The 18,926-nt window shown below is 36.4% G+C and overlaps 1 protein-coding gene across 3 annotated transcripts in view; it reads left to right on the top strand.

Annotated features, from left to right (window-relative positions):
* Positions 1-18,926, top strand: part of BLTP3B (bridge-like lipid transfer protein family member 3B) — a 47,010-nt gene that overhangs the window by 21,376 nt on the left and 6,708 nt on the right. For 2 of the 3 annotated variants that reach the window (XM_079304858.1, XM_079304859.1), the window contains 12 exons: positions 156-296; positions 821-991; positions 2,230-2,410; positions 3,725-3,808; positions 5,879-6,061; positions 6,157-6,275; positions 7,994-8,135; positions 8,867-9,060; positions 10,935-12,433; positions 12,917-13,092; positions 14,422-14,558; positions 15,265-15,415. In XM_079304858.1, the coding sequence (XP_079160984.1) occupies positions 156-296; positions 821-991; positions 2,230-2,410; positions 3,725-3,808; positions 5,879-6,061; positions 6,157-6,275; positions 7,994-8,135; positions 8,867-9,060; positions 10,935-12,433; positions 12,917-13,092; positions 14,422-14,558; positions 15,265-15,415 (3,178 nt within the window). Of the gene's footprint in view, positions 1-155; positions 297-820; positions 992-2,229; positions 2,411-3,724; positions 3,809-5,878; positions 6,062-6,156; positions 6,276-7,993; positions 8,136-8,866; positions 9,061-10,934; positions 12,434-12,916; positions 13,093-14,421; positions 14,559-15,264; positions 15,416-18,926 lie in introns of those variants that run through there. The other variant, XR_013774151.1, reaches the window with a different exon arrangement.

The raw sequence follows: 18,926 nt of genomic DNA, 5'->3' as shown, positions 1-18,926 counted from the left end.
CTTCCACCTTTAAGTGGAGTAACAAGTGAGTTGTATTTGTTCTGTTTGTATGTCTCATGTGAGTTTGTGTATGTACATATATAAATGCACAGGGCCAGGTGCAAGTAACTGTCATATTACATCAAGATGTTTTTCTCTTTTTTATGTCTTTAAAGGTTTTGACTTTTAAAGAAATCAACTGGCAGATGATCAGAATAGAAGCTGATGCAATCCAGAGTTCTAAGCATGAAATCATGAGTGCTCCAGTTCGACTGATTACTAACCAATCAAAAATTAGGGTCACGCTTAAAAGAAGGGTAAACTTGAAAAGTTTGAAGTATTATTTTATGTTTAATTTGTAACTCATGCTCTTAATCCAAACATGCACATAGTAAAGATTTTAAATTTAGGCCATATTGAATGTAGAATTCCCTGAACTAAATTTATAATCACATGTAACTGGTAAGACTGTAGAGTTTACAAGAAATACTGCAGGCAGATTTTGAAAATGAAGACCTTTTAAAGGTCCTGTTAATAAAGTGTTTTGATCTGCAGAGCTTTGTTTATGATGAAACTTGTTCTTTTATCTCTCTAGATTCAGGTAATATTTACACTACTTACATTTAGATAAATGCAGCAGTTTAATATCTGGTGCATGCCAAATACATAGAGTGAGGCATAAATATGTTGTGTCTTAGGTACTTCTTAGTTAATGAGAGGAATAAAATTTAAAATAAAAAATGTTTTTACTGCCTTTTGCATGTAACTTTTCTTAACCCAATATTTTTAATGTAAGAAATGTAAGTACTTAGTTCAACTTCTTAAAATTTTTATTTTACAGTTAAAAGACTGTAATGTTGTGGCATCCAAACTGGTTCTGATTCTGGATGATTTGCTTTGGGTTTTGACTGATTCTCAATTGAAAGCCATGGTGCAGTATGCCAAATCTCTTAGTGAAGCCATAGAGAAATCAGCAGAACAGAGGAAAAGCTTGGCTTCTGAAACAGCCCAGGTAGGACAATTGGTTGTCTCACTGTCAGGTGTTCCACAATACATCACAGTGTGGTTAGTTGTGTTAATTTATTTTAAAGAATGTTCAGTTACTCATTTTCATTCAGCTGTATGTCTTGAATTACACTGGGAATGAATCGTGGTTTAAGTAGTCTTTATTTTGCAAGACTTTGTTTATTGATGTTAAATGCAGAAAATAAAAAATAAGTTTTATTTCTTTATCCTTGTATAGAGTGTTTAGACTTCTGTATTTACTTAACTCTTTATTGACTGTTAAGTAAATTTGTTCTCCAAATATTTTCTGGTTATGTATTTAAATAATTAAGATGCATTAAGGTAATGTGTGGGTAGATATGCTTACTGTAATAATTTAAAGTGCTTGTTCAGTTTCTCTTGGTACTGAAAAATTAGCTTTTATTAAGAGCTTACCTTCATGCAGCTCTCATTGGAGTATCTAGTGAAAACCAGTTCTACTTTAAATATATTTCTACTGGCATATCTGTGCTGTTGATGCTGCAATCTTGGGGCTCTTCAACACATAGAGCAGGCTAAACCAACTGGGCTTTGTGAGTGTTGAGAGGAGGCACCTCTTCTTGTCTGTGAAGAAGCAGGACAAGTACAGTGATAGAAGATAAGTGCTATAAAATAAAACATGATTAATTACTGGGTACAGTCAGTTGTAAAGTTGTAAAGCCAGTGTACTGTAACAGAGTTCAGTTCCTGTGCTGGCCCTGATGCTTTATGCTGGGGTGTGAAGGTTTAGCCACAGCAATCTAATGGTTACCTGCTCTTGAGCAGGGAGGTTCTGATCCTTCAGTGCCCTGTACTTGCATCTCACCTGTCACCTGACACTGACTCATGTTTGACCCTATCATGATGTAGCTTGAGGAGCAAAGTTAGCGGAAAGGAGCCCCCTGTTGGTTTAATTCCCTGAATAGCTTGCAACAAAAGTTAGAAAAATGCCAGTGCTGCAAGTGACAGGAGTGTAAGGAAGTGTGAGGAATAGGGAGAATGGGGGATGCACTGGCACTGCAATAGAGTGCACACATCCATTAGCTCAACTTAGCTTTGGTCTAAGCCAATACACTTTAATCTCAGCAATGATCCAAGGAGGAATGCATGTTGTGCAGATTTTCCTTGTTTCAAGTGTCTGTTTTGTGTAAGTAGACAGATATGTATGCTTGAAAGAAACATTTATAATGTTTATAAATTGATGTGATTGCCTAAATATTTTTTCAGAGCTCTGCCCCCACGCCCAGCTCCCAGCAGGTGAAAGCACACCAGACAACAGCAGCACCTGATCAAAATGATGCAATAGTAAAATTATTTAATGATTTTGATGTTAAGGAAACTTCCTATCACTTAGTAATTTCCCATTTGGACCTACATATATGTGATGACATCCATTCTAAAGAAAAAGGTAATTTTTTTTTTTTTTTAAAGTAGCATGTCCATGAATCATAATCATCTTTAGGGGAGACATTTTGAGGAACACAATAATGAGAAAATAATAATACAATAAAGTCAAGAGACTTTAGTTTAGAGGAATAGTTGGAATTGTTTCCAGTGTCTGTGGACTCATGTAAAATTATTTAGGTGGCTCTGTTAGGACATCATTTCATTATTAAATGTAATTATTTTAGAGTAAGTGCAAAACCTAAGAGTGTTAGTAGCTTCTGTACTTTTTCTTTCTTCTAGGAACTGATTCTGTCAGTCTGGTTGTTACTGCTGGTTTTTTTTCCTTTATAAGTTAACTGGGTTATAAAGAATGCAGTAGCAACATTTTTGTGGCTTGAAGGGGTCACTATACGATCTGCTTCTGTAATACTCTTATAAATGTAGACTAATAAAAGAGCAGCTCTCTTTGTGTTACTAATTTAGACAATTTGGTATGGTCTGCAGCACATGGAAAGAATGGAACAAGTGTTCTGTGACCTTAAAATTTTGTGTGTAAATCTTGTACTGCTTCTTTTTAACAAAAGCCTATTGCATGTAGTCATATTTAGAATCAGGAAATAAAGAAGACAAATAAAGGCACTTTTTTCATGCCTTTCAAAAGTGATCATAGAGAGTGAGATATTAGTGCATATCCAAGAAGATGGTTAGTCACTGAAAAATTTATGGAAACATATAAGGTCTGCTGAAGAAGAGTATGAAAAATGTAGTTTTAACAAATGGATTTCCTTGATCAGGGAAGACACTTTCAGAATACCAGAGCATAAGGTTCACTGGCTGGAGATGTATTTCCTTACATGTTGTATATCTACTGAAGTTGGAATTTGTCACTCCTAGTGAGATCATTTTATTAGTCCTTTATTTTTGGCCATGGAGTTTAAATTCAAGAGTGGAAAAAGTCAGAGGAGAAGATTCTCAGAAGAATCCTTCACTGCAATATTTGTCAAATAAAATTATATTATATAGTATTTTGAAAGTAAATGTTGACTTCAAAGACTGATCATAATCATGTATTCAGTGTAAAAAGTTTTGTTTAAAAAAATTTGCAGTAATATGTTTTCAAAGTGTTGTCTTTTTAGTAGCATTGAAAACAGCATGCAATTTGTAAGTAGGGACTAAGTACAGAATTCTGCAAGCTTATCTTTAGAAACCAGTGAAGACTATCTAAATCAGATTTTTTAGGGAAGGAAGCTTTTAGGTGTTTAAAGGATTACAGCAACATGAGAACTAATATGCTAAATGCAATGTCTGCAGGACCAAGCATTGTTTTGTTTTACAGACCCAAACAGACGTGTTACAGGAGGGGCTATGCAGCTTTCCTTCAGCTATTTAACAGTGGACTATTATCCATTTCACAAAGCAGGTATGAAAGCTAGAATTTTATGAACTACCTGTAACTGTCTTGCTTGAAAACTAAAAAAAATCTGTGTGTACGTGTATACATATTGGAAAATCGTGCTCAAACCATTTGAAATGCACCTTTTTACTTCCTGCTATATGCAAAAACAACAACCTGGGAAACAATTTAATTTCTGTGAATGAGCTGTTTTTAGGCCAAATGCTTTTCACTGTTTTGTTTGGTCAACAAAACAGTTTACACATTTCTGACATGAAGGGAATTTTGTGTTGACAGAGGAAGGCAGTATTGCATACTGTGAATTCAGTAATTGGATAGTAGCAAGAATCAATCTCTTAGGTTTTTTTTCATATATAGAAATCTGTCATTTTATGTCCATTTCCAATCAGTGTTTTCCTTTTTACATTATTTTGCTGAACAAGAATCTCAGTGTGTAGAGGTTCAATTGTATAGCCTTTTGTTAAGAAATGTTATTAAAAAAAGTTAGCCATTTCCAAAGAAGTGTTTCTTACAAATAAAATATTTCTAATAAATAATTTATAGTAGAAATCTAAAAAATTTAAGAGTGGAGACATTACAAAGCATGTGACAAGAAACAGGGTCTGATCATCTTCCTAATCAGATGGTCTGGAGCAGAAATCCACAACATCGTCATCCGTGTTGGTCTGTGCTCTGCTCCCTGCCTGTAAACACTCAGTTGGCTGATGATCCATCCCAAGGCTGAGCTCCATCTGTTGCCACTGGGTCTTGCCCTGCTTGCCCTCCTGTGCTCCCCAAAAGCCATGTCCATCCCTTGCAGCGTTTCAGTGGTGTGCTGTCTCACCACGTGTCCGTGAGCTGCATGCAGGGGTGTGGCTGCCCTGCTCCCACATGATGCTGCATGCATTAGTGTTCATGCACTTCAGAGGCACTTCCCAGAAGGAGTGTTGGAGCTTTCCCTGTAATATTGCTAACAAAGTCCTGTAGGTCCTTGAGAGTCTGTGTGCATGTGCTTAGAGTAACCCCATGCTAGCCCTGTTTTGGAGAATCCCAGTGTCATGGGCTTAGTCAAATGCATCTTTGTCATTTTGCTCCCTTTCTGGTTTCTTCCCTGTTCCTTCCTCTTCTTCCTTAGCTCTAAATATGATAGTAACCCACAAAGGTAACTGTAAAGAAGGGTAGGAAAAAAACGTCATCTCTTGTGATAAGCTCCATCCTAAAAGTTTCTTTAATGCTGCAATATTTGCATTTAGACTTGAAATCACATTTTTTTTCCAAAATCATTTTCCTATTTTAATAGCAAACATATTTGCTCATCCCTAGTATCCAAAAACTCATTAAGTCCCAAATAAAGTAAATTTTCACATGGTAATATTTAAAGAGTGATGTACCAAATGATAGAAGTTATTTGTTATTGCATCCTTATTATTGAACAGGTTAGTAGAATGTCTTTACAGGGACTACTTGAAGATATCACAACTTCTTTCAGGTGTTTGAGTGCTTGACCAACATAAACATGTAGGAATTGTAAACAGGAACAAAAGAATTTCCAGTGGGATTGTTTTTTAAGGCTGTGTGTACTGCAGCACTTCTTGAACTTACCTTGTTGTTTGTGTGCCATAAAGGTGCTAGAGAACCAAGACAAAAAGAATACATTTCTGGAAAGGGACCAGGAACTTCTTAGGACACAGTTCTGGCAGGAAAGATAAGCTTGGAAAAAGTGAGCATGAGAACATCGTTCTGTTACTTGCTCTCACTTTTTTTTTTCAATTGAACTTTTTTTGCATGTTCTCACATATGACATTAATGTGGCGTAAGGTTTCTCTGAACTGAAAATACTCAATGATGTTTTCAGTGTTGGTGTTATGAGGCAGCTGGCAATGCTATATTCTGAGTGATTTCGTGAAGTGCTGAGACTTGGTTGATGGAAAATATAACTTCTGTTTTAACGTCTGGTATGACTGCTGTTGTTCTATAATTACAGCATGCAATGAGCTTATAGTTTGAAGAATACTTGTGAAATAGTGGAAACTTGTTACCCTGTTAAAAGCAAAATTTCAAGCAGGCTAATATTTTCCCCATTTCTCTTATTTGCAGGAGACAGCTGTGATCACTGGATGCATTATAGTGACGCCACTAAAACCAGAAGTGGATGGGCCAAAGAATTATTAAATGAATTCAAAAGCAATGTTGAATTGCTTAAGCAGGCTGTGAAGGATCAGGTCATAGAGTCACCTCCCAAATCACCACCTGCTGTATCTCCTCAGAACCTACAAACAGGTATTTTGTTTACACCACCAATTCTGTACTTCCACTAAAACTAGGAAAAAAATGACTGTTCTTTTCAATGCTTCCATCACTGTTCTTTCTTACAGGCAAGGAACAGATACTGAAAGGAACATCTAGGGCTTCCTCTGTATCTTCCCAACAACCAAAGGGCAAACTGATGTCTAGTCCTATTGTGGTTAGACTTGCCGATTTCAATATATATCAGGTACATTTTTTAAGTTTGTAAAACTAGGCCTACTCCACTCTTGACTGTTATGTAACTGTGGTTTTTAAGGGACAGTATGAAGCCCATTGAAATTAATTATTGGATTAGACCCTTATGGACCTGCTTCTGCTTTGTTAAATCTTGTCACAATTATGTGTTGGATCTAAGTTCTATTGTTTTCCAAATTATGAATTTGGAATTCGATCTTTTCATTGTACCATCTTATGTGCCCAATATTTTAATATGTGGTTTTGTGTATCATGCTTTTCTTATTGTTATATTTTTCAAAGTACATAAAAACTGTTGAGAGGTTTTGTTAATCCTTTTCCAGCTGTTTCTTCTCCACTGATATTTTGAGCAGATACTTTTACCATTTCCATCCCCCTTCCCTTTGTTAGAATGAGTTGTTTTAATTGCTGGTTGTGGTCCAGATTGACTGTTCTGAGGCAAGTGAAATAGAGGAGTGTGTCTCCATTAGGCAGAATGTTGGTGATATGGAAGAATCTACTCTAAGTTTCAGGTCTTAACAAAAATGTTTAGTGTGTGTCCTTTGTCACTGTGATTTCTGCTTACTCTTTTTCCAATTTCCAACACTTTTCTGCCATATCACTTCTGATGTTGTGGGAGATTGCAGATTGCTGCTAGGAGCCTTCATCTGAATCTGAAGTGGTTTTATACTATTGTTTTTGTACTGTTTATGTTTCCACTTGCCTTATGCTCGTCTCCTCCTCTCTACACAAACACATTTTCAGTTTTTAAATAGTCATTATTTCAATACAATTTCCTAAAAGCTGTTTTTCTAAATAGATAATTTTACTTGAATTTTTGTGTCTGTTAATACAGATATGTTTGCCTCTTGAAAACAGCTGCAGAGAGTGAAGCAGGCTTATAAAGGTCATGTATTCATTATTTCCAGTGAAACTCATTCTAGTAGATATCATCATATATTCAATATTAATACACTGGGTAATTTCAAACTAGCAGTTTGACCTACAAACTCTTGAGTGGAAAAGCTTTGTTTTGGCAACATACTTTTTAAACTAGGACACATTCAATGAAATTTAAGGTCAAATATATATCAGATGTTGATTTCTTATTTTTTTCATAATTTACATTGTAAGGAAACAGATGACTGTTCCATTGTGTGTGTCTTGATTCTCCTGTGAAGCAGACCTTCAGCCATATCCAGCATAAACACCTCTGCCAGGTGCATGCTGAACACCTTGCTTCACATACAGTTTGAGAGTTGGCCTGTGTTCTGGAATTTGTTCTTATGACAATACAAGAACTACCAAACTTACCCAGCTTATTTATCCCTTATCTAGACCAAACTGTTTGGAAATACACTGCTTCCAAGCATAAATGTTTAAACAGGAGCTGTAGTATTTGCAATAAAAAATCAGATTATTCTAGGCTTCTGCTGAACACCTTTGAAAGTGACCTGCTGCCTCTTGCCTCATATGAAGGAAGGAGATCTGGTACCTTTAAAACAGTTTTCTTGTGAACTGTTCTCTGTGAGTCATTTCTGCTACAAGGCAGTTAAGTGTTTGTCACTGTTTTTCAGCACCTTGTGTTGTACTTGGTGTTGTTTTGTTTGGGAGCCTACACCCAAGAGCAGTGGAATGTTACTTTATTAGGGACAGTACTGTGCAACTACAAATGCTTAATCATTCATAAAAATGTAATGTGTTAATGAAATAATCTTTTATCATTTGCAGGTTTCAACAGCAGACCAGTGTCGTTCTTCCCCTAAAGCTCTGATCTCTTGCAATAAAAAGTCACTTTATCTTCCACCAGAAATGCCAGCTATTCATATTGAATTCACTGAATATTACTACCCAGATGGAAAGGACTTTCCTAGTAAGGCTTCTTTTTTTATTTGTACTGAAGCATAAGTTTTGTGTGTTACTTTGACCTTTGTGAAGTTCAAAGCTCGGAACTAGGTAGTAGCTTTCTGAAATGGATAGAGCACAAGACTGCTCCATTTCCACAGTGCTTGCTCCTGGCAAACTCCTATTAATACTGTTTTTTATAAACATGGTTTTTCAGTCTAAAAACACTTGCAGCATTTTTACTGGCACATGAATTATTCATTCTCCAACATCCACATATTGTTTCTGCAATTTCACTGTCTGACTACATAAAAGAACTCAAACTATTGCAGTAATACCTAAAATGCTATGAAGAGCTGCTGGAGTTATTTGTAGGAATATGCTCTGTGGCTGGGTTTGTTTTATATACAGAAATGTTAGTGGATTTCTTGGGGATGGAATTTGAGGACAGCAAATTTCCATGGTCTTACCCTTCCTCTGTAATGAGAATATTCTCCCCATTTCTTCATACTTAATTCTATTCTTAGTTTTTTTACACTCAAAAATTCAGTTACTTTCTTGGAGTGAGAGAAAGAAGCATCACTTCAGGTATCCCCTAATAATTAATTCTTCCTTGAGACTAAAGGACCGGGTTTCTGTTCTTTCTCTGATTAAAAATACTGATGAAAATGTAATTTTGCAATCATTTAAAAACCAAAGAAAACCCAACCCATAAACATTTTACTTATTCTTATGGTTTAATTTTCTTTTCTCTTTTAGTTCCATGTCCAAACTTGTATGGCCAGCTGAATGCTTTACAGTTCACCCTGGATCAGAGAAGTATTCTTTGGCTAAACCAGTTTGTGTTGGATTTGAAACAGAGTCTTATTCAGTTCATGGCCATGTACAAGTTAAATGACAATTCAAAATCAGATGAACATGTTGATGTGAGAGTGGATGGATTAATGCTAAAGGTACAGTGTCATTGAATTAGGTTTTGTGGTTCTTTGGAAGACTATTTGTTTTCTTATTCTCTTACAAGTACCTAAATGAATGAAAAAACACTTCCCTAAAAAACTCTGCAGAATATGATTGTTTGAAGACAGACATCTTGTTTCCTGTACTCCTTCATCTGTGACCTGGTATTTTGGTTTGAGTATTTTGGTGTTTTGGTTTTGTATTGAAGACCTGAGTGGGAGTACTAACAAATTATTTCCCCTGCGGTCAGTAAACTTGATGTAGCAGAACTAAAAAGAAATTGAGCATTAAAGTAAAAGTAAATAGTGAAAAATTAATACTTGTACTCTAAATCAAAACTCTTGTCTTGTTGGTGAATGTCCTAGAGTAGAGAAAGCAGTTCATCTGAAAGTTTATTTCCTTCTCCAAAATTCATTCTCACCATTTTGTTTCATGCTGGCTGTTGGTGTAGTTCAGGTACATGAGTTCTCTGTATGCTTATTCCAGAGGAGTGGTGCTTCTTAATGCAGCTCAACATCAAGTTTTTGCTTCCCTTGTCTTCTCCTTCTTTCTAAAAAAAGGATTATTGAGCAGATAAATTTCCCACCCAGTGTTTGTATTGGGCATTTCACTGTATGGCTCCCAAGACTCAGAGGTGAGCAAAATGAGTCTTTTCACTGGTGCCCACAGGAAAATTTTCAAGGCTTCTAAAAAGTCAGCATAAGGAGAAATTATTATTTTTGTAAGTTCTTGCTACATTCTTAATGGAACTTTACAAGGTATGGTTTGTACTGAATTAAAATAGTTATTGAGAGCAAACAACTGGAAATCTGCAAAAGCAGATTGATCTGATACTGAATTACTATATGTGAGTAGCCTACTAAACTACGAGAGGATAAAAGTATTCTTGCATACCTTAAACCTTGATTCATATTAACCCCTGTATTAACAGCATTATTTTCATTCTAGCAAATGATAAATTGATGTTTATATATCATATAGTTAATTATTTTATTTATGGTTTTTTTTTCTGAGTCCTTGTATTTAAGTGAAGAAGCTTCATTACCCCCATCTTTAAGTGTCTTTAGGGATGATTTTCTTGCTCCTACTTTCTAGATTCAGAATGGAGATATTGTGATAGAAGGCAGTGTCACTGATATTAGCAAAACTAGAGTGGCCAAGGTTCATGTTAACAATTTAAGATTCAGGATTTGGCATAAAATATGTTTACTTTAAAATGTGCACTAAAAATATGCAAGTTAAATACAGTGTGCTGAACTATTTTGTTGTTCTTCAGGAGTTGAAGTATATTATTATTCTCCGGATGAAACAAATGTATTATGAATATTAGATAACTGTCAAAAATACCTGATCTGTATTCTGCAATGTTAAGAGTATTAGCTGCATTAGCACATCTAACTGTTTGCTTGTATCTTAATATAGAAATAAAATACTGTACTACTTGGTGTGGTGAAAAACCTATCAGACATGCCAGATTGAACTCCAAATTATAATTCTCTGTTTTTCAAAGCTGCAAGTTTGGAAACACTTTAAGAAGCATTCTACCAAGCTGCTTGAGTGGAAGAAATGAGCCACTTCAGCCTAATATAGCTGAACTAAATTTAAGATCTTCAGATAAGAGAAGCCTGAGACCCTTATGTTTTTGTACAAATATTGATGCCACAGCATCCTTCTTAAAAGGGAAAGAGAACATAAATTACAGTCTGTGAGCCCAACTTACCCCTGTTCTGTGTCACTGTACTTGATTTCTCATAAAACTATAATTATATTCCTTTGTATCAGCTGTCATGGCTATTATTTTGTTTCTTTAATTGTATACCTTCTTAACCTATGTATTTTTAACTAGTAAAAATGTATTTCTCCCTTGCAGATCATCATCCCATTTGAAAACAAACCTGAAATTCATAAAGATCAACCTCGCGCACTTTCCGTTCAAAGTTCAGAGATGATCGCTACGAATACCAGATGCTCACCAAACTGCAGACACTCTGATCTAGAAGCTGTGTTTCAGAACTTCAAGGACTCCGAATTTTTCAGTAGAACTTTCACCACTTTTCCTAAGTCCCCCAAAAATTTTAATCTTTTACATCCAATCTTCCAGAGACATGCTCATGAACAAGATACCAAAATGCATGATGTTTATAAAGGTTATATCATTCCAGAATTGAATAAGTATGCATTAAAGACATCTGCAGCTACTGATGTTTGGGCCATGCATTTTTCCCAGTTTTGGATAGATTACGAAGGAACAAAAAGTGGGAAAGGTCGGCCAATAAACTTTGTGGACTCTTTCCCGCTTTCACTTTGGATTTGCCAGCCAATAAGATTTGCAAAGTCACAAAAAGAGCTTGTATCCCATAATCAGACAGCCTTGAACATTCCAAAAAGTGAATCTAGCGATCTCTCGAATAGATTGCAACGTAAGAAACTTTTAAAGGAGTATTATAGTAGTGAGATGGAGCCCTCAGCCAATGGCATTCAAATGTCTGAGACTTCAGGAGTGCTTTCTAAAAGCTCTTCCTCTGATGCAGATGTACATGTTCTAGTCCATGTTCAAAAACATGTAAGCGTGCAGATCAATCACTACCAGTATCTGTTTTTGCTGTTCCTCCATGAATCTCTTGTATTGCTCCTGGAAAACTTAAGGAAGGATGTAGAAGCAGTGACAGGAAAACCTGCAAAGCAAACAGATGTCTGCATTGGGATTCTGCTGAAAAGTGCAGAAGTAGCCTTACTGCTCCATCCAGTGACTCAGGGAAACCCTTGTAAATCCCCAGTTGAGAAAGAAGGAAGTCCTGTGGCATCTGAACTCTCCCCTGTGGGAAATGGGGAAACTCTTACTTCAGAGAGTAAATTAGTTGGTAGTAAGATAGTGGAAGCTGGTATTACTAATTTTGGTTATGCAAATGACTGCAAGCCTGTGAATGCTGAAGTTAATAAAGGAATTTTAATAGATCCTCTTTTGTTTAAATCAGACAGTAATATGGATTTTCAGAAAGCAATGTCATTTTCTGATGATGCATCAGATAAGGGTTTGGGAGACACAAGTGAAGGAGGAAGCAGTGGACTTTTTAGTAGAAGTGATTCAGAAGAGGTCTGCGGACCTCTAAGTGAGAAAAATAGCTTGAATCCTAGGGATTTGGTGTCCATTCTAAATAAGAGAGAAGATTCTACTGAATTTTTCATTGATAAAGAGGATGACAGAAACATATTCTCAAATAAGTTAAATGAACAGGAAGGCACAACTGAAGGCTGTCCTAACCAAGTCGCTGACTTGGAAACAGAAACTGCCTTAGAATCTGAAGAGCTTGAAATCAACAAAGACAAAGTGACTTCAGTTAAAATGTTTGCATCCCACTCTTCTTCAAGGTATAGAAGATTTAATACTAAATCGGTTTTCATACTCTTTGAAATTATTTAGCAATCTTGCTGGCCACAGATTTCTACAACTTTTAGCAGTCAGGAAGGGAACATCTTAAGAGTTGGACTCGATGGTCCTTCCAACTCAGGCTGTTCTGTGATTCTGTGTTCTAGGAGATGAAAAATTTTAAAGCATATAAGAAGTTATGCAGTATCCAGCATTCAGTGAAAGTTAAAATGAAGTGTTAGTTAATTGATTTAAGCTATTTACTTTTAGTTTAAATGTTAGGAAATATGTATTGAGAGAAGTATTGGCATAAATACCTAGATGAATATATGTTGTTTCTATATTTTCCTCTTCCTGTCAAAGGATTATCGTATAATCAGATTTTTTTCTTTTATATCTTGCTTGATTTAGAGGAATTTTTAAAGTGTCTTCGATGTATTATTTAATTTAAATGATCATTTCCTCATATCTTTATATTTTAAAAGTGCTAAGCCTAAGGAACGCTGCTCGTCCAACCTCCCTGCATTCTCTGTTTCTTACAAAAATATGAAGAGAAGTCCTTCACAAGTCTCTCTGGATACCATCTCTATTGATAGTATGATGCTAGAGGATCATTTGATAGAGAGTGATGGAAGTGATAGTCAAAGCTTTCTGGAAAAAGGTAAGTAGGTTTAATAAAATATTTTCAAGCAATACATGAAAATGTTGTTTGCTATTAAAGTCATGCTTAAAAGGATTCTAGTCTAGCAAATCCTGTATATTTACAAGACTATTTCTCTTAACTCTACCATCAATACCAAGTGTATTCATCATATATAATGATATATATATATTATATTATATATATATATATATATATATCTCAATAAGGGAAAGCAATAATGTGTGCTATTTAAGCAGCACTATTTAATTTTAAAAGCACTTAATTTTCCTCTGTTAAGGAAAGTAAGAGCATTGAAGTGCAAATCTGAGTTAAGCAGAACCTGTTCCTTGCCATGCTTAAAAACAACTGCTTTAGCTGCAAGTATCAGTGTTACATTTGAAGTGGTAAAGAAGCTTTCATTTTAGAATTGGATGAAAAAGAAATGATTTTTCACTAATGCTCACTATGCCAATTACCAGGAAGATAGGTTTGGTAGTCTCCTTGCAGCTCATCCCTTAAGGAGTAGTTTCCAGCTATTGACTGTCTAATAGCAGGTATTTGTCCAGTTTTCGCTCATCTGTGCATATACTGATGAAATCATTTTCCCATGTCAGGAAATAGAATAAGAAGACATTATTGCTACCTCTCTTCTGATAATTCTAATTTGCATAAAGGTTATTTTTTTTCTGTAGTATTTCTCTTCAGTCTAGAGGAATAATGAGAAGTCTGCTTCACTTGCAAGCCTCTTATATATTTGAATTTTAGGACTATTCCTGCATGTGCTTATGTGGGAGTATGCTATAAAATACATTTTCCATTTTAAATAACCTTTATATGTCTCTTTAGCTTGTTAAACAATATCTAACTGCAGGTTAAGTATCTATGCTTTCCAGTTGTCAAGGAAACACTATTGTCATTGCTGTAATGAAAATATATGTAGCTTGCTTCTCTAAACATACAAGCATCTGCTCTAAAGGCACTGTGCCATATTTTAGGTACACAACTTGGAATTTTTTCTTTTCTGGCTGGATCACATTTATATTATTTGATTTGGAAGGCTAAAAGATGCCTTCACAGATTTTTTTAACAATGCATTTAGAGTGCTGTTTTGGTTTCATCACTATATCCTGCTTTATTTTTGATTAGCATCTAGAACTTAGAGAGTTCTCTCTGTAAGAGGAATGGATTTGGCAGTGCAATTGTATTTATTTAATAAGCCATTCAGCTCATGTTAAAAAATGACTTAATGTGTGCATACACTAACAGACACTGACTTTATTCTTAATGTAGGAGTGATTCAGGTTATGCTGTGCTAACTTTGCATTTTTTCTGATATATATGTGGAAGGTATTACAGCCACAAACTATCAAAGCCCATCAGAAAATGTCCACGAAGGAGGCACAGTGACTGAAAATTGTGATGGGTCATCTCCAGATGCCATGAGTGCTGCTTCAGAAAATGCCCATGAAACTAGTGAAGAAATGGTAATATAATTGTATTCCATTAGAATACATGATTCTGTAAATTAAACCTTAAACCAGGACTAAAATGGCTCCTTTTAGAGGTGATTTTTCGATTCATTAGAAAAATGAACCCAAAATAGTAGTAAGGATGATGGGCACACATCTTCTGATACCAAAGCTGACTTAAAACTGGCTTCTACTTTAAAAAAAAAAATACTGCCACCCAGTAACCAGAGAAAAAGGGCTGACTACTATGCAGATAGCCCAAGTTTAGTAGCCTATCCTAGCTTTTTAACCTGGTCTGATTCAGCACTGCAAGTGCTTGGTTGTGCTTATGATTATGCATAAAGTTGAAGGCAGTTGTAGGTAATGTCAGATACCTGACATTTCAGGTATCACGTTGGTCATATGTCTTTCTGCCTAGAGTAAGGAAACTCTATCTCAGTTCCTTGGCTTTCCTAGCCAGCTCTGGATTGGTGTCAGTGGGGTATAAATTCAAGTGTCTGTCTTTGGACAGGCTGTTGAGCACTCCATTATAAAACCAATGTGTACAAAAAGAAAAGAAGAAGAAATGAGAAAACTTTGTGCTTCTCTGTGAGTAAGGGGTTTGGATACAAAGGGTTGTTTTCCTTTTGTGATGGAAAAGATTTAGACATACTTTACAAACAATTATCACTGTAAATTCATTTTATAATCTTATATTGTTTTATCTGGGTTTTGTTGACAGATGTCTGTTGTGGTTTTTCAAGTGTTTGGTGTTAATGGTGAAATTGACATCAGAGGAGAAGACACAGAAATATGCTTACAGGTCAACCAAGTGATACCAAACCAACTAGGAAATATTGGTGTTCGACAATATCTGTGCAACAAAACTGTTGGTAAGAACTAACAATTCAGTGGGGTGAAATTGGAGCTGGAAACATTTGTTCTTAGTAAATAAAAATGCAAACACAGTTTTGTGTTAGACTAGCATCCCTTTTATGCTGGTTAAGAACTCTGATTTTTTTCTTCATTGCCATATATTAAAAAGGAAGAATAAATAAATGGAACTGTGTATGAACATGTGTTAAAAAGGTGCATAGCATTGAATTCTGGTCATTAGTTGGCTTTTTTGAAAATTAAGTGAGCTGCATTATGTGCTGGTTTTGGCTGGAGTAGAATTAATTGTCTTCATAGTGACTGGTATAAGGCTATGCTTTTGGATTTTGTTATTTCTATTAAACTGTCTTTGTCTTAAGCCATGACTTTTCTGGCTTTTAACCTTTCAATTCTCTCCCCATCCCACTGGTGGGGACTGAGTGAGAGGCTGCGTGGGGCCTGGTTGCTGGCAGGGTGGAATCATGACACATTGCATTGTTACTGTTTCGTGAAGATGGAACTCCCTTAGGACTCTAATAGTACTTTGCTTAATGTACTTTCCTTTGAAGGAATGTTGCTTTTTTCAAGATCAGTTTCTCTAGATTAAATGACACACACAGTTTAAACAGGCTTATAATATATGGTTTAAGAAAATTTCTGTAATTTCATCTGTCAGGAAATAGGAGCTTTAAAGAAAGACAACTGTTTTTGGTTTGAGTTGGGGTTTTTGTTTGTTTTGGTTTTTGGGGAGTTTTGTTGGTTGGTTTTTTGGTTTTTTTAAGCTTAATACTAAGAGTATAGTTTCATGCCAAATATTTGCACAGCTAGATCAACCAGTGTCTTGTCAGAGCTGTTCTTGAGAAGAGAGAGCATGGGCATGAGTACAATATATACATTCTTTGCCAGAAAACTGAGTTCTCATGGATGAGGTGTTTTTCCTTGGCATGGTGTATTGGCGTGGCAGCTCATGTCACAGTCTGCTTTGTTCCCCTCTGCCAGCCTTCTACATGGATTGCTGGATGTAAGCTCTGTTGCACTGTAGGGTTTTTGGGGCAGATCCCTGACACACCTGCTTCTGGTTCAGCTCCTTTCCCAGGAAATAGCTATAGCAGCTGTTGGCTGCCATTTTTTTATGCCAACCTCCTATCAGCATGGCTTTTGTTCAGGAGGTGCTTCAGCCTCAGAGGTGGTGTAGCCTCTGCTCCCTGACTAAAAAGCCCGTTTACTGGTAAGCTGAGCTGTTGCCAGCAGCTGCTGACTGAGCAGCTGTTGCATGATGTTGTATTCAAGCATCTGAAGGCTAGGAGAAGGTCCAGCAGGGAGGACTCATGGCTGACCTTCAGTTCATACAGCAGGCAAATTGATGTCTGGTTATCTGCCATATCCTCTGTAAAAGCCAGAGGGAGTAAATAATATGAACGTGCCACCTTCCTGCTCTTGTGTGTATCTACAACTCAAACCTCTCATAATGATAATGCTGGTAATGACAGGCTTGTGCACCATCTAATTACATTGTGCATAGAAAGGGTATAACATGATTGGAATCTCCAAATACTTCCACTTCATATCTCTTCCTTTCTCTTTCTGGTGGGTACCTGAATGGGTGAGCCAACAACACTTTTTTTGGTTTTTTATGCATTGCTGGTCACTTCTATTCTGTAATGTACATCTCTCCACTTATCTTTTCTCTCCACTGTGATTTCTGTACTGTCAGGAATCCTCTGCAGCTGCTGCTCCCCATGTCTCATATTCATTTCTATTGGAAAAAGCTTGAGAATCAGACTGAAAGAGACTGTTTAAAAGAGTTAACAGTAACAAAACACAACTAAAAGAATGGGTGAGCAAACGTCTATGATAATATCCCAATAAAAGCAACCTCTCTCTTCAACACCTTTAATAAAACCTTCTCAAGGGCTGCATTAACAATTGAAACCAGTCACCTGAGGAACCATGCAATGCAGTGAATACTCAAGTTATAATTACAGTCCACAAGATGTTCTGGATGAAAATAACCATTAAAATCTACTATACTGCTAATGCAGTAGATGTAAAAAGGGAAGAATGTGGCTAAAAGCAGGACTAAGTTGAGATCTACATGGCAGCTCTGCAATTCCCTGCAGGGCTCAATGTAGGACTGTAACTTTATCTGGTCTTGCCTGGCAGCAAAACCAAAAGAAGGATGGAGTATGGCAGAGGTATTGTGGGAGGGCTGTGCTTTTACTGAGGTCTTACCATGCTGAACATGCTTGTGAGAAAGCAACAGCAGTTCACAGCGGCTTCCAAATTTTTGAAGGCATTTTTTACTCCATCTTCCCTTGAGGTTGCCCCTTTCAGGTATCTGCAAGATAACTAAAATTGACTCAAGGCTGACACTGAATGTGTGGTCTTTCCCTCTGCTCTTCTGTATTTTGGGTCCTTCTAGCAATGATACAGGCACTCTTTTCAGGTGCAGAAATACTTAGGGCACCTACTGCTTATTTATTTATCTGTATGTGTGGGAAGTATATGGATCCTTGAGCGAAACAGTTTCCCCAATGAGTTGCAGAGTTTCATGGAACAGAGTGGTCATTGTTTTTCTGTCTGGAGAGTATCCCTTCTCCTGGACTGCTGGTAGTTTATTCACTTCTGTCTGGACTGAGCCTAAAGAGATACTTGCAGTATGGTTTTGTTTGTCTTCTTGGTTTTTGGGGTGAGTTTTTATGGGGAAGGGGAATATGAGATTTAGCACTTCTTAAACACTGGAAAGATTGAAGAATGGAGTCATGGCTGTTGGTGTTGTGGAGACCTCTATTCACAGGGGTAACAAAGGGAGAGGTTCAGAGCAGAGGGTGAAGATTCTCATGTTCATCTTGCCATTGGTCTTTGTCAGCCCAGATTGACAGTGTGTCCACCTAGCCTGATTCTAGTGCCGGTAGATAAGTGCACAGGTCCTGACTCTACTGCTGTGCTAGGTCATCCATGAACTGGCACACTATACAGGAAGGAAGAGGAACCCAATTAATGTACAAATAGGAAAGCAAATCAATTACATTGTCAGGCTGCTGTAGCTCTAGGCAATGTCTGTTGCATGATGAATTGACATAAGTCAGTTAATTTTTCTTGAGTTGCTTTCTTGAGGTATATTTCAAGTTTTTTCTGTAGTTACTGTGATTGTGCTTCTTGTAGAGATAATTTCAGTAAGTCAGCCATCATAAGTGATGAGATGACTTGAGAATCCCACAGGGTAACTATTATCTACAAGAAGTGGATACTGCTAATGGATAACCCCTTGACATCTGGTTAAATTTTTATTTTAGTTTACTTTAGTTTATTACAGTTTTTAGAACTTTTAAAGTTGAATGTTGCAATTGTCCTTACTGATTAAAGATACTGAAATTAGCAAGAAAGTGCCAGAGTTTTTTTAACGTTCAAGGCTATTGCCACTCAAGTAATGCATAGGTCATACTCCCTATCTGACTGCATTGCTGCTTATGGCTCCTAAGTCAGAAAGTTCAGCCTTTCAAAGAAAATACCTGCTCTCCTTAGAGAGAG

This window comes from Erithacus rubecula, assembly GCF_903797595.1.
Source record: "Erithacus rubecula genome assembly, chromosome: 4".
NCBI lineage: Eukaryota > Metazoa > Chordata > Aves > Passeriformes > Muscicapidae > Erithacus > Erithacus rubecula.
This window is presented reverse-complemented; position numbering and strand designations above follow the sequence as displayed.